General features: G+C 40.8%; 1 protein-coding gene across 1 annotated transcript in view; it reads left to right on the forward strand.

The window, feature by feature from the left end:
* The window catches only part of Grid1 (glutamate ionotropic receptor delta type subunit 1), a 729852-nt gene that overhangs the window by 597350 nt on the left and 109329 nt on the right, over positions 1 to 23173 (forward strand). Inside the window, exons 9-12 of the mRNA XM_038349621.1 lie at positions 16664 to 16765; positions 18479 to 18676; positions 21524 to 21848; positions 22939 to 23077. Of these exons, the coding sequence (XP_038205549.1) occupies positions 16664 to 16765; positions 18479 to 18676; positions 21524 to 21848; positions 22939 to 23077 (764 nt within the window). The remainder of the gene's footprint in view (positions 1 to 16663; positions 16766 to 18478; positions 18677 to 21523; positions 21849 to 22938; positions 23078 to 23173) is intronic.

A 23173-nucleotide genomic window follows, 5' to 3' on the forward strand; every position in this document is an offset into this window, starting at 1 on the left:
TGGCTTAAAACAGCAATAATTAAATTATATTATATCCTATTATAATAATTTTATTTTATTTTATTTTATCTTACAGATTCTAAATGCTTGGCTGGCTGATATTTTGCTCCTTGTGACACTTAGTTATACTCAGGGGGGCTCCAGAGGGTTCATTTGCATGACCAGTGCCTTGATGAAGGGTATTGGAAGGTTGAACTCATCTGGAACTGTCTGCAAGGGCACCTGCATTCATCTTTTTCAGCACTGAGACTTTAAAACTGTTGAATTGCTCACGTGACAGCTGGCTTCTCCTAGAGTAGGCATCATGGGAAGATCACATGTATCTTCAGAAGTCATGTGATAGTACTTCCTCCAAAACTTACAAATTATGAATGAAACTAGTTTTAGAATGCTGGGACTTCATTCAATTATGAATTTGGCTCAATGTCCAGAATCTTGCCAGACTGAGGTATGAAGATCCTTGGTTACAGGTTATTGTTGCAGTGTAGGCCCTTCAATCCGAAGGCCTCTGTCTAAAGAATTAAGTCATATGATTCCCTCATGCTCAGCATGCAAGGTAGGGGAATGATGATAAAGGTAATAAATATTCCCATCTGTAAGGCAGGAATTAGGCACACCATAACCACAGGCCCATTGTATTCTGATATCCAGCTGGACCAAGCTGGTTAGCCCTGTGGTTAGAACCTCTTGCTGCTTTGAGGACACTTGTCTCTTGATTCCAGCATTTGAGATAATTCACTCTACTTTCTATGTGATACTTACCTTCCCATTAAAGCTACATATTTTGATTTCTGGTCATCTTCTCAGCCTTTTTTTTCTGCCTGCAAGAGTTTGAGAACAATTTCATTTTGTATTCTCTCAGTTCAATTTAGTAGACTTAGTGCTTCTGCCAATATAAGTCCTTTAAGAACAGGGTGGGCTTATTGTTAAGTTTGCTGATTGATGGTGCACCTATGTTTTTCTTTGAGACAGAATCTTCTATTTCTTGAATTTCCTAAAGGATTCTGTGGAGTTTTAGAAGTTCTGTTGTCTGAGAGACAATCTATGATATACACCCTTTGATATCTCCTTGCTTCACTGTAAGATATCCAAGACACAATCTTAAGTACTTGTGAGGTCTTAGGAAAGATTTTACAGTCAACGCTTACTTTCCTGGGACTGCGTTGTTTTTTTTCTTTTTTTCTTTGAACTCTTCAGGATTTGATTTTGAATTGATACTATTTCTCATTATTGGAGATTTCTATAAGAAGAAACAGGAATAAAAATAATTTTATTTTTGAATCCAACGTATCTTGGGTTCAATATATCATTTTTAAGTTCGGCTTTGAAGTAGACTTTCTTTTCTATTTCAGATGTGAAGTAGCTTTGTATTTGTGCATAATTATAACAAGTAGCTATGAAAAACAAAGGACTATGGAAAATTCTGCCTATAGTTTTCAAATCCATAAATTTATTTATTAAACCTCCTACCTTCCATATTAATGCAGGAGGTATTGTTCTCAACATTTTTATTACTTTGTAACAAAAACAACTTCTATTTCATCTTTCAATATTTTCCCTTGAATGCCTGTAGACAGTTTCTTTGCACTTTGTATTCACAGGAAGTTTTCCATAGCATCCTTCTAGCAATTTCCTCCACTTGTCTCAAAGCAATTGTTCTTATTTTATAATTGTTTCTTATGGTTATACCATATTGCCACATATCAGGTTCTGCTCAAATAATTATAAGCACATTACAAAACTTAGTATCCTAAGTAACATCTTCCTTAGAGCTTATGGTTCTGTATTTCTACAGTTTGGACAAGACTCAGCTTTTTAAGTCCTCTGATGGTGTCAACTAAGGTCGTTTGGTGGTACTCCCTTGGCTTGTGGGCTAGTGTTAAGGATTCAAGATGGATGCCACATTTCAGAGGGCTGTGCCAGAGGTCATTGGAAGGTTGTTCTCACTGGGGCTGTCACCTGGTCTACCGAAGCATGGTGGTCTCAGTGTTGTACTATTTATGGTGTGTATGGAGAACCTAAAGGGTTCCCAGTTGCCAGTTAATTAGGGTAATTCTATCTTCCCGGAGGGTTTTGACAATGTCTGAGATAATCTTATTGACACCCTGAGGGATGCTATTGGCACCTAGTTGATAAAGGTTAAAGATGCTGCAAAATATTTTATAAGCCACAGAATAATAAGTCCTCCATTATAAAAAAGACAAAGAATTGTTTGGTCTGAAATACCAGCCAGTGTGAAGGGTGAAGATCCTTATTGTAGACTGAGTATCTCAACAGGGCAGAGAGTTCCTGGCATTCTCTAGCCACACTTCAAAAGCATGAAGTATGAGGTTCAGACCAGATTGAAAGGAGGGGCATTTGACTATTTTGCTATTATTTTTGTTTGTTTGTTTTGTTTTTGATATAGTGTCTCACCATATACCCCTGGCTAGCCTGAAACTTGCTGTATATACTAGACTGGCCTTGAGCTTACAGAGACTCACTTGCTAAATTCTACTTTTGATAGGATGGAGATGTTACGTTATAGAAGAGCATATAATAAATATATAATCTAGGGGCATAATCCTTATATGATGGAGAAGTGTATGGAATGACCAATGCCAGAATAACCTTTAGAAGATACAATAGGAAACAGCAGCTGATTGGGAGATCTGAATGGGACATATGCCATGAACAAGGTTTAGCATAATGCCTTAAGAATGCAGGAAGACCTGTCACATTTGCTCAGGGGAGAAAATAAGTTTTCTCAAACATGGCAAACAACTTAATAAATGACAAATTAACCCTTGGAAGAAAGATAGCTCTTTGGAAATGTGATCTGACAAAGGGCTGAATATTCAGGACAAAGGAAACAATAGAAATAAGTGCACTGAGAGTCAGGAACTCATAAGTCATATCCACTTTGCATACTCCAACCTACAGTGTCATCAGTCAAGTTCATCAGAACCACTTGGACCTACAGAATATTTCACCATAAAGAGCATGTGACCATAGAAGCCTTGGAAATATATTGTCCAGTCATTTGTGGGAAAGCTTGCTGATCCCTAGGTAGATCTTCAATTCATTCAATGGATATTTTTTAAACTGTGTGCTGTGGCCCAGAAATCATGTCAGATGTTTAGTATGTGACCGTGAGAAAACCAAATATCCCATGTAACGTGAAGGTTGTTTTTCACAATTGCAGTGTTTTAGATTGTGAGGAAAATAGCCAAAACCTGTGCTTGATAATATTGCAAGCACTTAGAATAAATGACCTAGAAAGGTTTTATTCAAAGTAGAACTCATCAGGTGAGAGCAGCCAGATGAAAAAGAGCCAAGCATGGGATGTGAGTCAGAGAGATAAGCTTTATCAGGGATGAGAAGGAAGGCTGTACCAAAGTTCTTTAACAGGGGGGACCTTTGCTTAGTAGAGAAAATGACAGGCAGCCAATGTCACTGGCTTGGGGTGGGGTTAGAGGGACAGGTGGAAACTTAGCATTGATTACATTTAAAGGATTACATTTATATGGGCCACCTCTGAATGAGTCCTTAAAGTTTTGGAAGGATTATTCATATTTAATGAGAGAAGATGTGAGTTTTAAAACGGAGATGACAATAAAATAATCTCCATCTTACAAAATAAACGGAGAGCTCTAGGACTTTGTAGAGGTTAAATAGACAAGAGTATTGGTAGGTCCAAGCTCTAGACAAGATATAATAGTGCTGTGAACCAGTTGCCATGTTCTCAAACTTTACTGGGCACAGTTAGACACTGATTCTGTTTACTTAGGATGGACTCAAGGTGATATTCACATGGTTCACAGACCTTGCAGTGCTGTGGGAGCTACTTTTGCTCCTTCAGCCAATAGCCTTTGAGATTCCAGCCCACCACTGGGGTGTGGTGTCTCTGCTCTCTCTCTCTCTCTCTCTCTCTCTCTCTCTCTCTCTCTCTCTCTCTCTCTCTCTCTCCCCCTCCCCCTCCCCAGATTCCGCTTCTGGCTATCAGATGCTTTTCCTGGTCATGTAGGAAGCTGTTGTCTAGGATGGTGATCTTTAAATTTTTTCCCTTTAAATAAATAACCCTTTTATTAATCATAATTCCAAATTGGTGTGAGATTGTTTTGTGACTTACTCAATTAATTGGTGCCCAATGTGGGGCAAACACCATCCCCCCCCCATCCCCTACCCCATTCGGCTGCCTGCCACCAGGGCAGCTTGGCTCAAACAATGACAAAATGCCTTTTTTTGTTGTTTGTTTTTCGAGACAGGGTTTCCCTGTAGTTTCTAGAGCCTGTCCTGGAACTAGCTCTTGTAGACCAGGCTGGCCTCGAACTCAGAGATCCGCCTGCCTCTGCCTCCCGAGTGCTGGGATTAAAGGCGTGTGCCACCACCGCCCGGCTGACAAAATGCCTTTTTAATGAGCCTTTTTTTGGTGGATTAATTAATTAACTATTCATTAATTGTGGTGCTAAGTAGTAAACCCAGGACCTTGAGAATGCTAGGTCTTTGCTCTTCTACTGAGTTATATCTACTGCCTTAAATGTCTTTTATCTGACCTGTTTTACTAATATTTTCCCACAATTCAAAGTACTAGTTTTCAGCAGAAAATTATTTGGAAGAGAAAACATAGCTAAGAGACTTGGAGTCATAGTAAATAAGTCAGCACTGAAGGAGCCAGCCTTTTGTAGAGCTTCAGATACAGGATATACCACGGGGTTGCTAAAAGCTAGAATTTTCAGGAAACATGATATCACAGGCAATAATGAAGACATGCCCAGGGGTTGATGAAATGCATTAATTTCCTAATAAGATTTTTTTTTTTCCCTCATGGTTTATTTTTTTTTATATTTAAAAATTTCCATCTCCTTCCCTCCTCCTCCCCCCTCCCTCCCCTCCTTCTCCCCTTTCTCTCCCCTCCTTCTCCCCCTTCCCTCCCCTCCCCTCCACCCATACCTCCCCTCCCTCCCTCTCAAGGCCAAGGAGCCATCAGGGTTCCCCACTCTATGCTAAGACCAAGGTCCTCCCAACTCCCCCCAGGTCCAGGAAGGTGATCGACCAAGCTGAGAAGGCTCCCACAGAGCGAATCAAAATGAAGAAGCAATAGTTTCTGTTTTAAAAGAGAGGTAGTCTTTTTCTGAATAGCTAGACATGAAATTTTAATATATCGTGTAGAGCATTACCGCAGCTCTACGTTAGGACATTATAGATTTGGCAAAGCGAGATGCTTACTGCTGAAGATGTGAGGGGATTATAAGAGTGAATTGTAAAGGACAGAGTAAGAATTAAAGAACAAAGGGAAACAGAAGCAGCCAGGGAGAAGAGATGGCCCAAAGTTTAGAGAGTTTATGGAGGGAGAGAACCTGCCTGACACTTTGTCAATACAGAGATTCATAGAACAGGCTGGCAGAAAGTAGCTTGTCAGAAAGAAGACTTGTGACTAATGTGCACAGTAGAGTTAATTCTAGTCAGTGCAAACCAGTGCTATTTAGAATGCTGGTAGTATGGGTTTGAGTGTTGCATAGACATGAGAGAAAGAATTGGACTCTCATGAAAGCTATAGATAAAGGTATTTAAACCAAGAAGAGAGTATATCCAGTTAAAGTAACTTGCGGAAGATCCCAGACTCAAAAGTGGGAGAAATGGGGTTTCAGCCAGGCCTTCTGAGGCACCATTGCTAAACATTCAGTTTATTTGAGGAGACAAAACCAATACACCTAAGGCAATTAAGGAGAGATACAAAGCCAACCTTGCAGCCATAAGCTAGATCACTGTGTAGTTTCAAAATGAAAATCGCTTTATTGTTTTTCTTGTGATTATAAAAGCAATGTTTCCTCTCTGTAAAACAATTCCCACATTCCAGAACTTTGTTGTGCCAGAGAGAATGTTCCCTTGCAAGCTTATTGCTCCAACAATGCCAGAAACAGCCACTTATAGCAGCCTTTGTGTTTAGGCAAATGTGTGTATCTTCTCATGGAATGAAATGAGCATTAGAAAAAGTTAAAACATGCTATTTTAATATTATATAATTACCATCCTCATGGAATTACTTTCAGGCAAAGCTGCACTTAATTTTGTGTGTGTGTGTGTTAGTTTTTTTTTTGACACAGAATCTTGTTATGGAGCCTAGGCTAGCCTTGAACTCATGAAGCTCTTCTTGCCTCAGCCCCCTCCTCAGGTGCTAGCAAACGAAAGTGTGTGCTACTGCACATGGCTTTCTGTTGTTCTTGATCATTTAAATGGGCGCACACCGTTTTTCTAGATGGATGAGTGTATCCATTATATGTCTTGTGCCTGTGACAATACTCTTGACCAAAGCAACGCCATGAAGATAGAGTTTATTTCACCTCACAACTTGAGGTCGATAGATCATCTTGGTGGGAAACTTTGGGATGGTTGCTCACATCACATCCACACCAAGGAGGCAGAGGGGAGGGGGAATGTCTGTGCCCAACTCAATTTCTTCTTTTTATTCAATTCAGGACCCCAGCCCATAGGATGGTGCTGCCCATGGTTAAAGTTGGTCTCCCCACTTTAATTAGCCTACTCTAGGTAATCCCTCACAGGTACATCATACCCAGTGGCCTAAATCTATATAATCCCTCACAGAACTGCCCACAGGCTGCTCTCCTAGATTGTTTCTATCCTGACAAATTGATAGTCTAGAATCATGTCAGGTAATATCCTGGTTACTTGGTACCACCAAGCTCTGTGTAGTTAAAGCACCGTCACTCAACTGTGGCATCATGGGTTGCTTAAGAATCCTTCCCTCTAATCATCCTTGCCAAATGGTCATAGATGTATCAGATGACAAGTTGGTCCCACTCTCTAGCACATGACTTCATCATTTTCAAAATGTTTATATGAGCACTTAGGCAATTAGATGCAATTATCTGTATCCATTTGATGTGTACAGATAAATGCATGTTAGTGTATAATTATCAGGATACTCAAAATTTAGAATATTTCCATCACCCACAAGAACCCCTGTTTTCTATTGCATGTTATACTTTCCTTCTATTCCCAGCCCCAGGCAACCATGGATCTATTTTTTATTACCTGTAATATTGCCTTTATGAGAATGTCATATACATAGAATCATGAAGTATGGAGCCTTTTGTGTCTGGCCTCATTCACTTACTGTAGTGCTTCTGAGCTTTATCCGTGTTGATGCATGTGTCTGGAGCTTGCTGCTTTCTATTTCTGAGATAGTATTTGGTTGCATAAAATATACCACAGTTTGTTTATCCATTCGCCAGTTGACCAGCTTGGAGCCTCTGTTTTATTTTGCTATTCTATGAAAATTCTCACACAAATCTTTTTATGAGAATATTTTACATTTCCCTTATAGAATGCCTAGAGACGCATTTGCTGGGTTGTGTGGTAAGTGTATGTTTATTTTGTAAGAAATTACCATCCTGTCTTCTAGTGTAGCTGCTGTTTTACATTCCAGATCTCCAATGGTCTTTGGTAATATCCATCTTGGATTTGGATTAGTTTAGTGAGTTTTTCATTTTCTTATGATTCAGAAGGAGAGCATACACACTTATTGTATATATTAGGCTTTCAAGTGTGTTCTATGTCAAGACAAATCCTTTCTCTACTTTGGAAAATTAGTGTAAGTTTTGTTTAGATATACCCACTGTGAATTCTGCACTGAGTATATGTAGACTCAACATTGTCCCTTAACTCTTGGGTGCTCTGTTATGATTTTTTTTCCTTCATCTTTACTTAGTGGGAATTTGGTAATATTTGTGATTTTTTTGCCTATGTATGTATCTTAAAGTATTTCAGTTTTGCTGCAACTGCCAGAGGTAAACAAAAAATAATATTTCACGATATACATAGGTCAAAACTTTCTAAACAGGACTCTAGTAGGACTGGAAACGACCCTAAGAATTGACCAATGGGATTACTTGAAATACAGAAAACTGTACAGGAAAGGAAACTAGTGTCAGAGTGGATAGACTATAAAAAGGCAGAAATCTTTGCCATCTATCCTTTAGATGGGGTAGCAGTAGTATCAATAATCTATAAAGAACTACAGAATTAAATGAATAAATCTTCTTGTCAGCAAGTAGAGTAGTGAGCTGAGCAGGTACTTCCCAGGCCAACAAAATTTTTTAAAAAATGTTCCATACCCTTGGCCGTCAGAGAAATACAAGTTAAACCCGCTTTGCCTACTCTGGACTCTCTTCAGAATGTTTAAATCTTTAGCCTTTTAAAACTGCTTAGAGAGTCTATCCCACCTCAGTGAGAGCATCAGGAAAACAAATAGCAACAAGTGATGGCAAGGACGAGAGGAAAGAGACCCTCATTACTCACTGGTAGGCATTGAACTAATGCAACCGTTGTGAAAATCAGAATGGGAGAGTCTCAAAAACTCAAAACCAAATAACAAAGCAAAACATAACATAGAACTACCACATGACACATGACCAAGAGACATCAGTCTTGGAAATTTACTCAGTGACCCTAAGTCCTGTCATAGAGACAGTTGGACATCTGTGTTTACTGTTGCATTGTTCAGAATAGCTAGGAAATGTACTAGATGCCCTTCAGCAGATGAGTACACAAAATTCATGGAACTCAGAAGACAGGTCAGTCAGTAGGGTGCTGCACAGGTGTGAGGGTCTGAGTTTAGGTTTCCAGAACTCATGTAAAAGGTCAGGTATAGCAGCAAATGTTTTTAAGAGGACTAGCGATCCAGAGGCAAGAGGAACCTTGGTACTTTTTGACTAGTTAGAATTTCAGATAAAGATGTTGGTTTCAGAAATAGGACAGAGGATAACTAGGGAAGACATCTCACCCAGTTTTGATGTCTGGCCTCCACATGCATACGTGTGTGTGCACAGACATAAATAAATAAGTGAATAAAAGAACACATGGTAAATAGACATAATGGAATTTTATTTGGTCATAAAGAAAAATGAAATCATGGTAATTTCAAGAAAATAAGTGGAGCTGGAAATTTATATTAAATGAAGTTTCTTAAATTCAGAAAGACAAATAATGCATTTTCTCTCATATAAGATTCTATATTTTAGTTGTAATATTTTTATATATGCATGTATATGTATATATATGTATTTGACACAAACATGTATGTGCATATGCAAGAGTGAGTGTAAGTCATGAGGCTAAGTGGAGACCATGTCAGAGAGGTCAAGGGGAGGGAGAAATTTGATAGAAGGATTTCACCAGTGGCTCTGTTGGTGTTGTCGGTCCTTCCATCCTCTTGAGCTCTTGTTTCTTGGGCTTTGGACTAACAGGCTAAAGTTCTGGTGTACCCCTTTCTTCCATGGTGAGCCTTATGTCCTGGCAATAGTGGTGCTACCAGTTTTTCCCATCTTCCTCCCGAGCATCATTGGACAAGGTGTTATTTCTCTTCTGTTGAAGGTTTGTCATGAAGCTTCTCTACATCATGGTTCTCCTCCTACTTCACTGTTGTTTCTGATTCTGGCAGTTCTGGCCTCTGAACAGGCAGTTGAATTCTGCTGAGGCTCGCTTTAAGATAGAGTAACTTTCCCCAAATGCTCAGTTCCCTGCGCAATTGGCCTTGGTTGAGGGAACTTTTCTGTTCTCCTCTGTTAGAGTCCTATAGCATGTCTCCTCTGTTATGTCCTATAGCATGTCTGGGGGCTATAGGAGGAGTGAGTCCCGTCCTATAGCATGTCTGGGCCTTTAGGAGGTGTTTGCCTGCCCCTTTCTCACTGACTGGTGACTTCTGCAGTTCCTCCACACCCAGTCTTAGTGGCCCTCATGTGCTAGAATTCCCCATGTGAATCCTCCAGTTAGATAATACTTTGGGAATCTTGGTCACCCATATTAGCATTCTGTTCTCAGATGCTAGCATACTGCTTCTCAGTTTCTGTCTTGTTTCTAAGCACGTCTTCCCTGCATTTGGCTTTGTTTATGACTTGTAATTGGCAATTGGCTGAGAATGTAGCTCACTGGTAGAGTGGTTTCTTATCATGTATGAAGCGTTTGATTCAATCTTCTGAACCCCTTTCCTCAAAATAAATGACTTGTAATCAATTTTCTGAAACCATTGCCGGCTAAATGTCCAGTTCAAGCTCGCTCAAGATAATGGACTCTTCTTCACCTTGTTCCCCATTCAAGGCTATGATCCTTTGAAAGATACACCAATTCCATTTGTTTTCCAATACAAGCAGGCAAAAAAAAATGAAAATCACAGAGGTCATGTTACTTTAGGAAAGCTTCTTCAGTGAAGCAATAAACATACTGTCACTAACATCACTGAATCCTCTGTCCCACCTGATGCCAACTTCACTGTGCTGGTAGAAGTTATAGGTTGATAAGAATAGAGTTGATGTAGGACATTAGTTCTGGTGGTGCCATTTGTATGACGTGGCTATAAAATGAGCTCTTCTAGTCTTCTCTTGAGACTTTCCTACAAGATTTGGTAGCAGTTGACAATACAAGTCTTCTGTCTATTATAGTGTTGGATATTATGAACCCTGGGATTTGTGGTTAAGTGAATGAACGTTCTGCCTTCCCTTCCCTTTTCCCTTTCTTTTCCTGGAATCCTCCCTATCCCTGCTCTCCCTCCCTTTCTACTTTCTTGCTCAGTTCCTGGAATGAGCCAGGCTCTGAAACTGATCTCTAGGCTATAAAGTAGTCAGATTGTCTCCATTTTCATCCCACCTCCCTGTGAACAGAGAAGGACACTTTAAGATACCTCTGCAATAAAGCTATAGATCATGAGGTCCAATCTTCCAAAAGAAGCTTGTTCAGTTTAGGGTTAATAGCCCTGGGTTTACAAAGAATGGAGCCACAAAGTCCCAAATCCTCACATCTCACCACTTACAACCTCCAGCATGACGAGCACCCCAATTGACTCAGGAAATCCATTTTTCCGAGACCAGTGACTTATGAAATTTAGTCTCCATCTGACGGATCTCTGGAACAGTTGTTTGTCATAATCAGATTCTGAGCCCATATATCTCCTAGCAGGCAACAACTGTTCCACAACCCCTGGCTCCATCCATGTTTCTGGCCTGGGTAGAGTAGATCTCCGCAGTGAATGAAAACTCACACCTTATCACTTAGCAGCAGTACTCGTCTTGTTTAGCAGTGCTGGAAATTAGTTTTTCAGACGCTGGTCGTGACAGCTCAGCTGTCAGAAGTGGGTGTCTATGACCATCAATTCATCTATCCCATACACAAAACCCTGTCTACAAAATGCAGGCAATGTACTTAGGTACAGATGAAATGGTTGGGAGCTGTGCGACTGAGTGTCAGAGTTTCCTGAGTGAAGGGTCTTTCCTGCTTCCCATTTATCGACTTGGTCAGTCTCATTTGACTCTTACTGGCTAAGACATTCTCCTTGCATTCTGATCAGGGAACATCAGATGCCCTCAGGGTGGAGGTGGGGGCAGTTTCCTCCTAAGTTGACTGACTGCGAGCTTGGGAATTATTTTTAAATTCCATTAGGTTCTCTCATTGGAACTATCTTGATCTGTCCTGGTCTTGTAGATAGGGTGTTCTGAGACATTGCCTCTCACAGAAATTGTGCAAACTCCAGCTCTGGTCCTAAGATTTGGGCAAGAACATATAGCTTTGTTGAAATAGTCTTAGCCGTGGGCACTGGGCTTCTAGTCTCATCTGAGAGAATAATAAGCTTTCTTGCCCAACATGAAGGATCCTGAATCCTGGAACATGGCTGCACTTTGATGTGTTTGAAAGACAGAATTTGTGTTTCACTTTGAAGTAGCTCTTCTTCCTTAGCAGGCTACAGGATGCCTGAAGGCCAAAGAGAGAAAGTTGATATTAAGAAAAGAAAACAAAACAAAAAACCCTTTAAGTCCCGGGCACTTTCAGAGCCAAAGATAAAGATGACAAAAGGCTTGGAAAGTTTTCTCTTTTCCTTTTCTTATGATGTCCACTTTGATTTAAATGTTCTTCCATCAGATTTGACTAAAGACTAGCAAAAATGTTCAATGTCATTCCACTGTTTTTTCTTTTTTAATATTTATTTATTTATTATGTATACAATGTTCTGTCTGTGTGTATGCCTGCAGGCCAGAAGAGGGCACCAGACCCCATTACAGATGGTTGTGAGCCACCATGTGGTTGCTGGAATTGAACTCAGGACCTTTGGAAGAGCAGACAATGCTCTTAACCTCTGAGCCATCTCTCCAGCCCCTCATTCCACTTTCTTAATAGAGAAGGATTTCCTATCTTCGTGGTCTGGGTACCTGTGGTTACTTCTCTGTTTCCAGACCCACCGAGTTTCAGGAGCCCTTCTCTAGCATGGCATCTTTAGGATAGGAGATAATGGTAAATTATCTGTTTGCCTTCTCTAGGAGATGGGGCCCCTTCCCCATAATTCCTTGTAGCCAGAACCTGGATTTATTTGGTTATTTGTTTTAGAAGGACCTTAACTTAATCACAGGTAAGAGTCTAGATGTACCTTTGACTTTCAGTCCCAGAAAAGCACGTGATAGAATTTTGTGCACTCATTGTGCTAGTTATTGTCTATCAAAAGCTCCCTTTCCCTTCCTGCTTACGTAGTGAAAATCTGATTAAAAGAAGATGAGCATAACACAGGTAATAATGGCTGTTTGCTACAACTCTGCCTACATGCAGCACATCTTAACATACTTTGTTTCATTTTTTATCAATACTTTTTTCTGTACACATAATTTGGGTTCTATGGAACACATTTCTAACCCATTGGTGATTCTTAATTAAGCTATTATATGATAGGTTATTTCAAGATTATTTTATTCCTTTAACAAACTCTCAACTTGGTAGGCAGGAAGTACAAATGTATTCTATTTTATAACTAAGAAAATGGAATCAGAGTAAATATATTGAGCAAACACTCATTGATGACCTTCTGTGTCTCAGGTGTTCTGTGGTCTTCCACATAAATGATGAAAACAGCTACAGTATATGGCTCAGTCATAAAACCTGCTGATCTCATACCTTCAAGCTGCCATATTCTCCAAATCCACACCAGCTATAACCGTTCGTTATGGAGAGGAAGCTGCAGTGGTGTCTGAGGCAATGCTGGAACCAAGTGGTGGGAAGGAGCAAGGCCAGCTGCAGCTATGGTCCAGAGAGGAGAGCAGGGAATGAGATCCCACAACTGCCCCAGAGACTTACCCTGAGTCTATGACTCTGGAGGCCAGTTCTAGTGCAGCTTTGCATAAATCCCAGAGACTACGAGAAACATTAATTAGCTGTGATGAATACAACATGCTAATGTATGATAATAATGCGTGCTATGTTTGCACCTTGGCGTCAGGGGAGATGGGTGTTAGGAATGATTAGTGAAACCGCCACAGCTTTTCTGTTATTCTAAAACTATTCCAAAGTGAAAGTGGTTTTTAAAAATGAATCATAATTTATCAGATCCTGAAGGAGAGATATAGCATCCTAGACAGAAAGAATTGAACATAAGGCTCAGGAAGGCACATGAGCATGAAACAGAATAGAATTCCTGGGGTTAGGGTATACATGGCTATCTAAACTGAGTGGGCTAAAGGTCATAGTGGAGTTGGGGGTTGGGAAAGCTGTTCTTTTGGGTCATACTTATGAATATTTGAAGTTACTCTGTAGGAAATGAGAATTTACTAGAAAATGATAATTTACATACTTTGTGTTTTGAATCTTTTTGTTGTTGTTGTTGTTGTTTTGTTTTTTGAGACAGGCCTTCTCTGTAGCTTTGAGCCTGTCCTGGAACTAGCTCTTGTAGACCAGGTTGGCCTTGAACTCATAGAGATCTGCCTGCCTCTGCCTCCTGAGTGCTGGGATGAAAGCATGTGCCACCACCGCCTGGCTTGTTTTGAAATATTTTAAAGATGTATTTATTTGTATAAGTATTTTTGTTTGCATATATTTTTTGTACCATATGCATGCCTGGTACCCATGGAAGGTGGAAGAAGACGTTGGATCCCCAGGAATTGGGTTTAAGGATGGTTGTGACTATCCTTTTCACATGTGGGTGCAAGAAACTGAACCCTGGTCGCTTACAAAAGAAATACGTGTTCTTAACCACTGAACCGTCTCTCTCAGCCTGGTTAATTGGTTTGAAAGATATGTTCTAACACACAGAAGATGGACCATAGGAGAGTTGATAGTAAAGAGACTCATAAGGAAACTGTTACAATGTCTGGGCAGAGTTGTGCTGCCAAAAGTCTTGTTGTGGGGAGAAACAGAGCATGGATGGAACAGCATTGAAAGATAGAGCTCTTGTTCAAATGAGCTAAAACCTAAGTGGGCAAGGGCTTTATTCTGTGCTCCTTTTTGCTTTTACTCTGAATTCTCACACTCAAGTATAATCTCAATAAAAATGAAGCCTTGCTGATGAAGGCTAGGCAAAGTGCCGTACCAGGTGCTCAATCAACCCAGGGTATAAAAGTGCTAAGATGCCTCTTCCCTGTGCCAAGGATGCTTGGCAGCAGCTGTAGAAATCTAATGACAGCATAGGCTAGAATATCCAGTTGACGCATTCTTATGTCCAGATTGTCTTCATCATCACACTGAGTCATTATGATGGTAAAAGTCACCTCCAGACACCACCCACACCCAGAAGCAGCAATTAGGCAGCTCCAGTGCCAGCTAAACAGTCATAGGATGCAGATGCAGAGAGCCAAAATGCACACCTATCCCTGGCCCTTAGGTTCATTGTGTAGCACACAAAGAAAACAGGAAACCACACCCTTGACTGAGTTATTACTTCTGTCTTTGACAAACATTTAATTTTGTTTGTTAAAGATTGTGTTTATTTTTATTCGATGTGTATGAGTGTTCTGTCTCATGTGTGTAAGTTTACCACATGTGTTCAATACTTGTGAGGCTGATGAGGACACTGGATCTCTTAGAATTGGAGATAAAGGCGGTTGTGAGCAGCCATGTAGGTTCTGGGAAAAGAACCTGGGTCCTCTGCAAGGGCAGCAAGTGTTCGTAATTGCTGAGCCATCTCTTTAGTCCTGGTCTTAATTTTTAATCAGCTTCATGAATCTGAGTCTGAGTACTATTTTTTGGAACTATGGTGGGAAATAACCCTGTTATTTCCTTCTCTTTGTTTCTCTTCTCAGAGAATGGTACCATTAAACATCCTTGATGTCTGATTAGAATTCTGGTAATCTCAATTTGCTCTTCACTTCAGTGTGTTATAAGTTAATTAGCAGTTATATGGGGCTCTTTAGAGCCTATGCTCTAATTCAAATTATTTATTCTCTGCTGGCATACATCCTATTATTTAAGATGGAGTTGATATTAGTAGATGTTGGGTCCAAAGTGACACTAAGAAACACCAGACTTCTTTTAGGCTGAATATGGGATTCTATATCTCATTCTGATGGTGTTGTTTTAATCTTGGAATTGTAGTATCTCTCAGCTAGAATGCTTTCTCAACTTCTAAAAATGTTGCTTCTTAGGGTTAATTGTCAGAACTCCAGAGAGTGCTGGGAGAGTAGACATATCTTATGTACAGCTTTGACTGTTCCAGTAGGGCCCCGGTGGCACTTATCTAGAAGAATGCGTCTGGAGTTAAACAGATATCTTGTGCTTTGGTTCATTAACCCCTTGCTATATAAATTGAGGTCAATGAAGCACCAGCAACAGAGCAGCACCTTGAAGCTTTTTAGACATCCATACTCTCACCAGAAAGTACATAGAAAAGCCATGGGACTTGCACATATCTATAGTTCGAGAACTACCAGTTTAATTTACAGTAGTGGCTTGCAATCCTTGCTGAATGTTAGAAACATCAGGAGAACAAACCTATCCATATCTTGTCCACCACCAGCCAATTAAATCAGGATCTCCATAGATGGAGCAAGGTTTTAGCATGTTCAAATCTCCCCATGAAAGAGCCCAGTGAGACACAGCTAAACTAGTGTCTCAGGGTGCATTAATATTCCCCGTGACCAGACCTCAAGTTTCTGATTTAGTTGGCTCAAGATGTGTCTGTTGTCTGTGTTGTTCATTGGCGACACAAGGATTTAGTCATTGTTGTTGAGACCTTGCAGTCATGGTAGGAAGGAAAAGTGACTCTTGAACACGTTTTCTTTACTGTTTCAAAGCCAGAGTCCTTTCTATATCCTTAGCAAACATATCAAAGATGCAACAAAGTACTGGATACAGCCTAAAGCCTCATAGAGATACTGGCAGATACCAAGCAGATATACTTGGCTATCAGCTTCTATCTATATACCATAGAAAGTTATAGAGCTTGTACTACAGCAAAAACAGGCAGAGAGAACTTAGCCCTTGGTGTCGTGGCCGCAGGATGTTACATAAGCCATGTACTGGTGTCTTTGCTAATTACATTATCATTCTACCTCAATTCAACTGGTTGTAGTACCATCAAAGGGAAAGTTAAAGGCATAGTGGGAAACAGAGTGACATCACAGCCATAGAGGACAAAATAAAATCAGGTAGAAACATTTATTCCAGAGGCAAAATCCTACTAATTGTCTTTGTTTGGGGGAATTTTGGAACACTGGACCTCCAGGCGACATGATAGAGGAAGTAAAACTTACTGTTTGATGAATCTCTGTCCTTTTAATGGTTTTGAGATACCTCTGGGTCTCGAAGAAGCCCAGGCTGTTGCCGTCTGCCTGTCTCATTCAAGATTCCAGTTTAGCAAGAGCCCCTAAGGTGTATATGAGACTCTTCCGCCCCTTACTCTTCCCTGTTTTATCCACAGCTGGCGACCTGGGACTCGGAGAAGGGCTTGAATGGCAGTCTGCAGGAGAGGCCCATGGGCAGTCGCCTCCAAGGACTGACTCTCAAAGTGGTGACTGTCTTGGTAGGATCATGGGGATGTCCTGGGAACTTCATTTTCCAGGTCTCTGACTCAGAGGCTACTCTCTGGCTAATGCAGGGTTGGGGAGGGAATGTTGAGGTTTCCAGAGTCCTGTTATTCAAATAATTATGTGGGCCCACCTAAGGGAGAGTGAGAGGGAAGAGTCTCTCCAGGGACTTCTGGGACTTCTAGGGGAGATCCCCAGCATATAGAAGGAGGAGCACTGATGCTGCTCGGCTCCTACAATGTCGATAGCAGGTTTTCCAGAAAGATGCCTGTGGGAGGACCTTCTCCTGCTGGCCAACACTGCTGAGGATAAATGTGATAATAAGTGTGCAGAAAAAATGTTAGTTATATTTTTCTACATTGTTTTTCTAGAATCATAGACTGTTATAATTGTGAGGCTTAGGTTAATATATTTTAAAATTTAAATATAAATATAAAAATATTTATATTTAATTTAAAGTGTTCCCATTTGGGGGTAACCCAGACATGGCTCAACTCCATCATTTCCACCCAGAAAACTCAGAAGCCTTTGTCTGAAATCTTTCTGCATCCCTTATATGTATACCATGAATGAGCCTTAAACCCTATTTCTTTTAACTAAAGGAACTCCATTAGCATTACCAGGGGACACTTTGCCCTCAGCCCCTTCATATTAAATTTCACACAACAAGATATGATATGAGTAGATGTTTTCTAGATGGTCGCCTACCTCCCAGGGCATAGATAGTCTGTAGGTATGAACTCAGCATGGTTGTGGATTCATGATCTTGGGGTTTGACCCTTCCCCATCCGTTGACTTATGGTTTAGCATTGTCCTGTTAATGGGCACTTATTTTCTAGTGCAGCTTGCTGGATGAAATGCTGTTTTCTCGCTGTCTAATATCACATAGTTTTATGTCCATGTATTATTCTACATGAAAAGTGTCATGATTCTTCTGTGGCGACCATAGATGGTATACCCTAAGGACAGAGTCCTGTGTCAGTATAAATTCTATAGAAGAAGGAAAGAAAAGACACCATTTTATTGTGGGGTCTGAGGGTTAGGATAGAGGCTTGGAAGAAATACACAGGACAATTAAATCCTCACTGCCCCATGCTGACCTGCCGGCTGGAGCACTACTCCTGTGCACTGTACCTTGACTGTCCATAAAGTGCTCTTAGAAAAGGGCAGGGGAGTTCAGTCTCTGGGTAGAAATTGGGTAAATACCAACATTACTACTACTGTCATTGCCATTAATATCATTATTATCCACATTGGATTGGAACCTAGAGTCTTATGTATGCTAAATCTGAGGGAACCTCAACAGTAGGACAATGATCTATCCCTGGTGCATGAGCTAGCTTGTTGGAGACCATTCCCTATAGTGGGATGCCATGCTCAACCTTAATACAGTGGGTAGGGGCTTGGTCCTTCCCCAACTTAATGATACAGACTTTCTCCATGGGAGCCCTTTACCCATTGGGAGGAGAGGTTGGGGGTGGGCTGGAGAGGAGGTGAGGGAGGGTGGGAGGAAAAACTGTGGTTGGAATGTAAAATTCAAGAAAAGAATAGAAAAAGAATATTTGCTTTAGCACTGAGCTATGCCTCCAGCCCTAATACTAACATTCTGATGTTACAGTTTACTAGATTTGTCTCTGTACCAATATCCTGGAAATATATGTCAATTAAACTGTTGTTGGTTTAAAGAATATTCATTCTATTTTCTATAGGAAGAGCCTTTTGTGATGGTGGCTGAGAATATCCTTGGACAGCCCAAACGTTACAAAGGGTTCTCCATAGATGTGCTGGATGCATTGGCTAAGGCTTTGGGATTCAAGTATGAGATATACCAGGCCCCTGATGGCAGATATGGTCACCAGCTTCATAACACCTCCTGGAACGGGATGATCGGGGAGCTCATTAGCAAGGTAAGTTCCAAGATTAGGCCCACAAAGAGGGGCATTCTAATACGTCTCTAAGTGATACCTAAATTTGACCCCTTAGGGCTATGCCAAGGTGCCCCTTTCCTCTCTGTCTTCCATGCTGTGCCTATTTCTGATCTTTTATTTTCTCATACCCTGTCAACCCTGACTTTTCCCTTCATGTATATTACTCATTCCTGTCCAACCTGCCCCTTGTAATAAACCTTCTCTGTAATTCACCTTCTAATAAACCTCTTCCATTCTTGGACTGAAGTGGGAAACTTGCTCCCCCCATCCCCCAGTCAATGAGTTCTGCCTAGTGCTTGTTCTTTCATGTCTTACAAACTACAAGTATAGCGTACACTTGTGCAAATGTGTGTGAGTGTGAGTAGACCTGTTCACGTGTTGGCTTTGTTGTGGGTTGAAGGTGTGGCATCCCCACATATATTACATTTCACATTGTGACCTTTCCTCCTATCTGTGGTGTAGTATGGAGGCCTCTAGTTTGTTCCTGGCTGCTTAGCCTGAAATAATCACACAGAAACTGTATTAAATCACTGCTTGGCCCTTAGCTCTATTGGCTAACTCTTACATGTTAATTTAACCCATTTCTATTAATCTGCATATCACTACATGGCTGTAGCTTACTGACTAAAGTTCTGGAATCTGTCTCTGGCAGAGCTACATGGCTTCTCTCAGATTCCACCTCTTTTCTCCTAGCATTCAGTTTCATTTTCCCCACCAAGCTCTGTTCCCCATAGCTCTGCTATAGGCCCAGAGCAGTTTTTTTATTAACTAATGACATTCACAGCATACAGAGGGGAATCCCACATCACCTCCCCCTTTCTGTTTTAACTTTAACATAGTAAAATTACATATAACAAGACAGGTATCAAGCAAGAATTACAGTTATAATATTTATATCTACTTTATTGTTTATTATATCTAAGGAAAACTATCTATCCATTCTTCAACTCCATCAAAGACTCCAGAAGGATATAATATTACCTAAGTAAACAATAAGTTCATTGTAAGTAACTTCCAAAACTCTAGAATTGACAGAGACTTCTCGTTGCCTGGACAGTCACCCAAAAGTTCTTCTCTATCATTGGGGCATCCATCTTCAGCTTACAGGCCCATAGTATCCGGCAGACTATTCCATGAAGCAAGAAATTTTAAAGACAGTTCTGCCTATATTGGCAGTTTTCAGTCACTTTCTTCTGTGTCCTAAAGAATATCTGGCAAACTCTTTTATGAAGCAGAAACCCCAAAGGATGCCTCACCTTCTTTAGGCAAGTTCAGTTCTCTGTGGGTCTTGCATGTCCAGTTCAACAAGAAGTCCAGGCAAGAGCATTTTCTTGCCCAAATGGCTTACAGATTCCGTAAGGAGCCTCTTCAATGTCCATCTTCCTCTTGAAGTAATTGGTGCTGCCAGGAGCAGATGTGTCTCATTGTCATGAAAAGTCTTAAGTTAGTAATTTAAACACTTTAAATGCCATATTCTGAAGATATCTGAAAGATTTGAAGAATACCTATATAACTGAAATATATCTCTATATATCTAGAAAACCTAACATGACTACAAGCATGACTATTATAGATGGCTCTCTATTAACCTATATTCCTTAATTATACATTACATTTTTAAATGAGCTGCACAAACACAATAACTTAATCAAAAGCAGAAATATATATACACAGTATAACAAAATTGACCTTAAATTTGTAGCAATAAATCAGGATCCATGCCAATGCAAATCTTTATAGCATATCACCTATTAAATGTAAAGAAACATTTGTAAACATTATTTGGGAATATGGGCGTAGTTCTCTCCAAACTGCTTCCATCTTTTTATTGGGTGAAGTATTTTGGGGGGTGTTCACAGCAATCTTTCAGGGGGTCTCGGTCCATCATACCACATTAGTCTGGAATTAATCTATAGGTTCTTATCTTCTGTGAAAACAAAAGCAAAAGAAGAACCTCTTTTCCAAAGCAACATATCCTTAGACCCAAATTCTGAAGTCAAGATACCTTTATAACATGCTGGTTTAGCTTAGCAGCACATACAATGAAATGTCTCCCTGTACTTAGCTCCTTCACAGTCAAAAAAATTCAAAGAAAATACAATAATCTGCACAATCCAGACTCTCTGTGAATTTTCCACCTTCACGTGGCTTATTTTTTCTTTACTCCTTCTAATCTATGACTGTTTGTATCTGAGCCCTTGATATGCAGGGAGGATGCAGATTAACCTTGAAGGATGAAGGGTGTCCTTGGTGGGAAGAAGGCCAAGTGCCCTTTTAAATTACACGTCCATTAGTGTTATGGAATTTTGACTGGAAAACACAGGTAGAAGCAAAGGAGATTAAGTTTAGCCGGGTGGTGGTGGCGCATGCCTTTAATCCCAGCACTCAGGAGGCAGAGGCAGGCGGATATCTGAGTTCGAGGCTAGCCTGGTCTATAAGAGCTAGTTCCAGGACAGGCTTTAGAAACTACAGGGAAACCCTGTCTCGAAAAACCAAAATAAAAAAAAAAGGAGATTAGGTTTGCTAGGTGAAATGGTAAGAAAACAAGCAAGTGTAATTTGTTGGAAGTGAAGATACTTAACTGAATTTTATTGTCTCAAAGAATGTTCTAGGAGATCTGGCCTAGGGAGGGACATCTGTGAGGTGAGGGAGGAAATAGATAACAGGGTGTCGGATTTCTTCTCTTATTCTCAGGATTCTCAGGGGTCACTCTCAAATCCATTGCCTCTGAGTAGATCTTTGAAATGGCAGAAGGTGAACCTTGACCTAGGGTGGAAATCAGCAATGACCCGAAGGTCACCTCTTGCGACCTTCTTTGTCTTTCAGAGAGCAGACTTGGCCATCTCCGCTATTACCATCACCCCAGAGAGGGAGAGCGTTGTGGACTTCAGCAAGCGCTACATGGACTACTCTGTCGGGATCCTCATCAAGAAACCCGAGGAGAAAATCAGCATCTTCTCCCTCTTCGCCCCCTTTGATTTCGCGGTGTGGGCCTGCATTGCAGCCGCCATCCCTGTGGTCGGTGTGCTCATATTCGTGTTGAACCGGATACAGGCTGTGCGGGCTCAGAGCGCTGCCCAACCACGACCTTCTGCTTCTGCCACCCTGCACAGTGCCATCTGGATTGTCTATGGAGCCTTTGTTCAGCAAGGTGCATTCCCAGTTTTCTGTTGTCTGAATAGCCCTGGGGGCCTGAAAAAGCTTATCCTTTGGTAAAATTCTCAGATGCATATCACAAAAGTCATTTCAAATGTAATTTTATTTGATCTCAGGACAGTGCCAGTATCAGGTTGTATTCAGGTTTTCTAAACACTATCAGGTAGAAATTAAATAAAGTAACAAAGAACTCAACTTTCATTCCTGATTCTTGATTTTAGATAAAATTTACTGGATTTCAGGGCATTTTCCTCCCCTCTCAAGTTAGGTTGCTTTTTTACGCACATGAGGTTGTCAAAAGGAACTTTGATTAAATATCAACATAGCGTGTAACAATCTGTAAGTGGTATTTCAGTGACTCTTGAAATACAGACTCCTCCCTTCAGGAGGCTTGGTGGCACTTCGGTTCTGTGGTGAGCTTCAGGATTGTGCGATTTTGACCAGAAACAAATTGCAAAGTCCTTAATGTCGATCTCAACTCTGTGTGCATCATGGCAAAATCCTTTCAAGGTTACCTAAGGAGAGTGAGGAGGGAGAAGCTTCCTCTCCCACCACCCAAGGGACCAGAGAGAAATAATTGGCCACAGAGAGGTAGCTTCTCGCTGAATTTTACAAGCAATGCTTTCTGAAAATCCTGGAGGGGAAAAGCATCCAGGGAGGGCTGAATATTAATAAAAGTGAAATGGAGATCTTATTTCTCTGAGTTAAAAGTAAGCTGGAAGACCTCCAGGTAGGAAGAAATTCCTTATTTACAGAATTCCTAAGTGTACTCTATGTGAATTTGAGATTGCCAAAGATCTTACATTGAGCAGTAAGTTCTTGCCACAATGGGATAGAATCTTCCAGCTGGAAGATTCGATGTTATGACAGATTTCTCATTGCTAGATTCCAGTCCTAATTTTTCTGCCTTTTACCATCCTCTGGCCCTTCCCCATATTAGTGGTTTTAATAACATTTCCTTAAAAAAATGTTCAGTGCACAAATGATAGGAGACTTTGACCTTGGCCAAGGAGGGCAGGATCTTGCGGGGAGGGGGAGATATTGGAGTGAGAGGAAGGCACAGCTAACCCCTCTGCATTCTGCAGGTGGCGAGTCATCTGTGAACTCTGTGGCCATGCGTATTGTGATGGGCAGCTGGTGGCTCTTCACCCTCATTGTGTGTTCCTCCTACACAGCCAACCTCGCTGCTTTCCTCACAGTGTCCAGGATGGACAACCCCATAAGGTATGTCTGCTCCTCCTTGACCAGCATCATTTCTAATGTAGTCTTGCTGAGGCTGCCTGATGGCATGGAGAGAGACACGAGGCCGAGAGAGACTGG

Source organism: Arvicola amphibius, chromosome 12 (genome assembly GCF_903992535.2).
Source record: "Arvicola amphibius chromosome 12, mArvAmp1.2, whole genome shotgun sequence".
Classification (NCBI taxonomy): Eukaryota; Metazoa; Chordata; class Mammalia; order Rodentia; family Cricetidae; genus Arvicola; species Arvicola amphibius.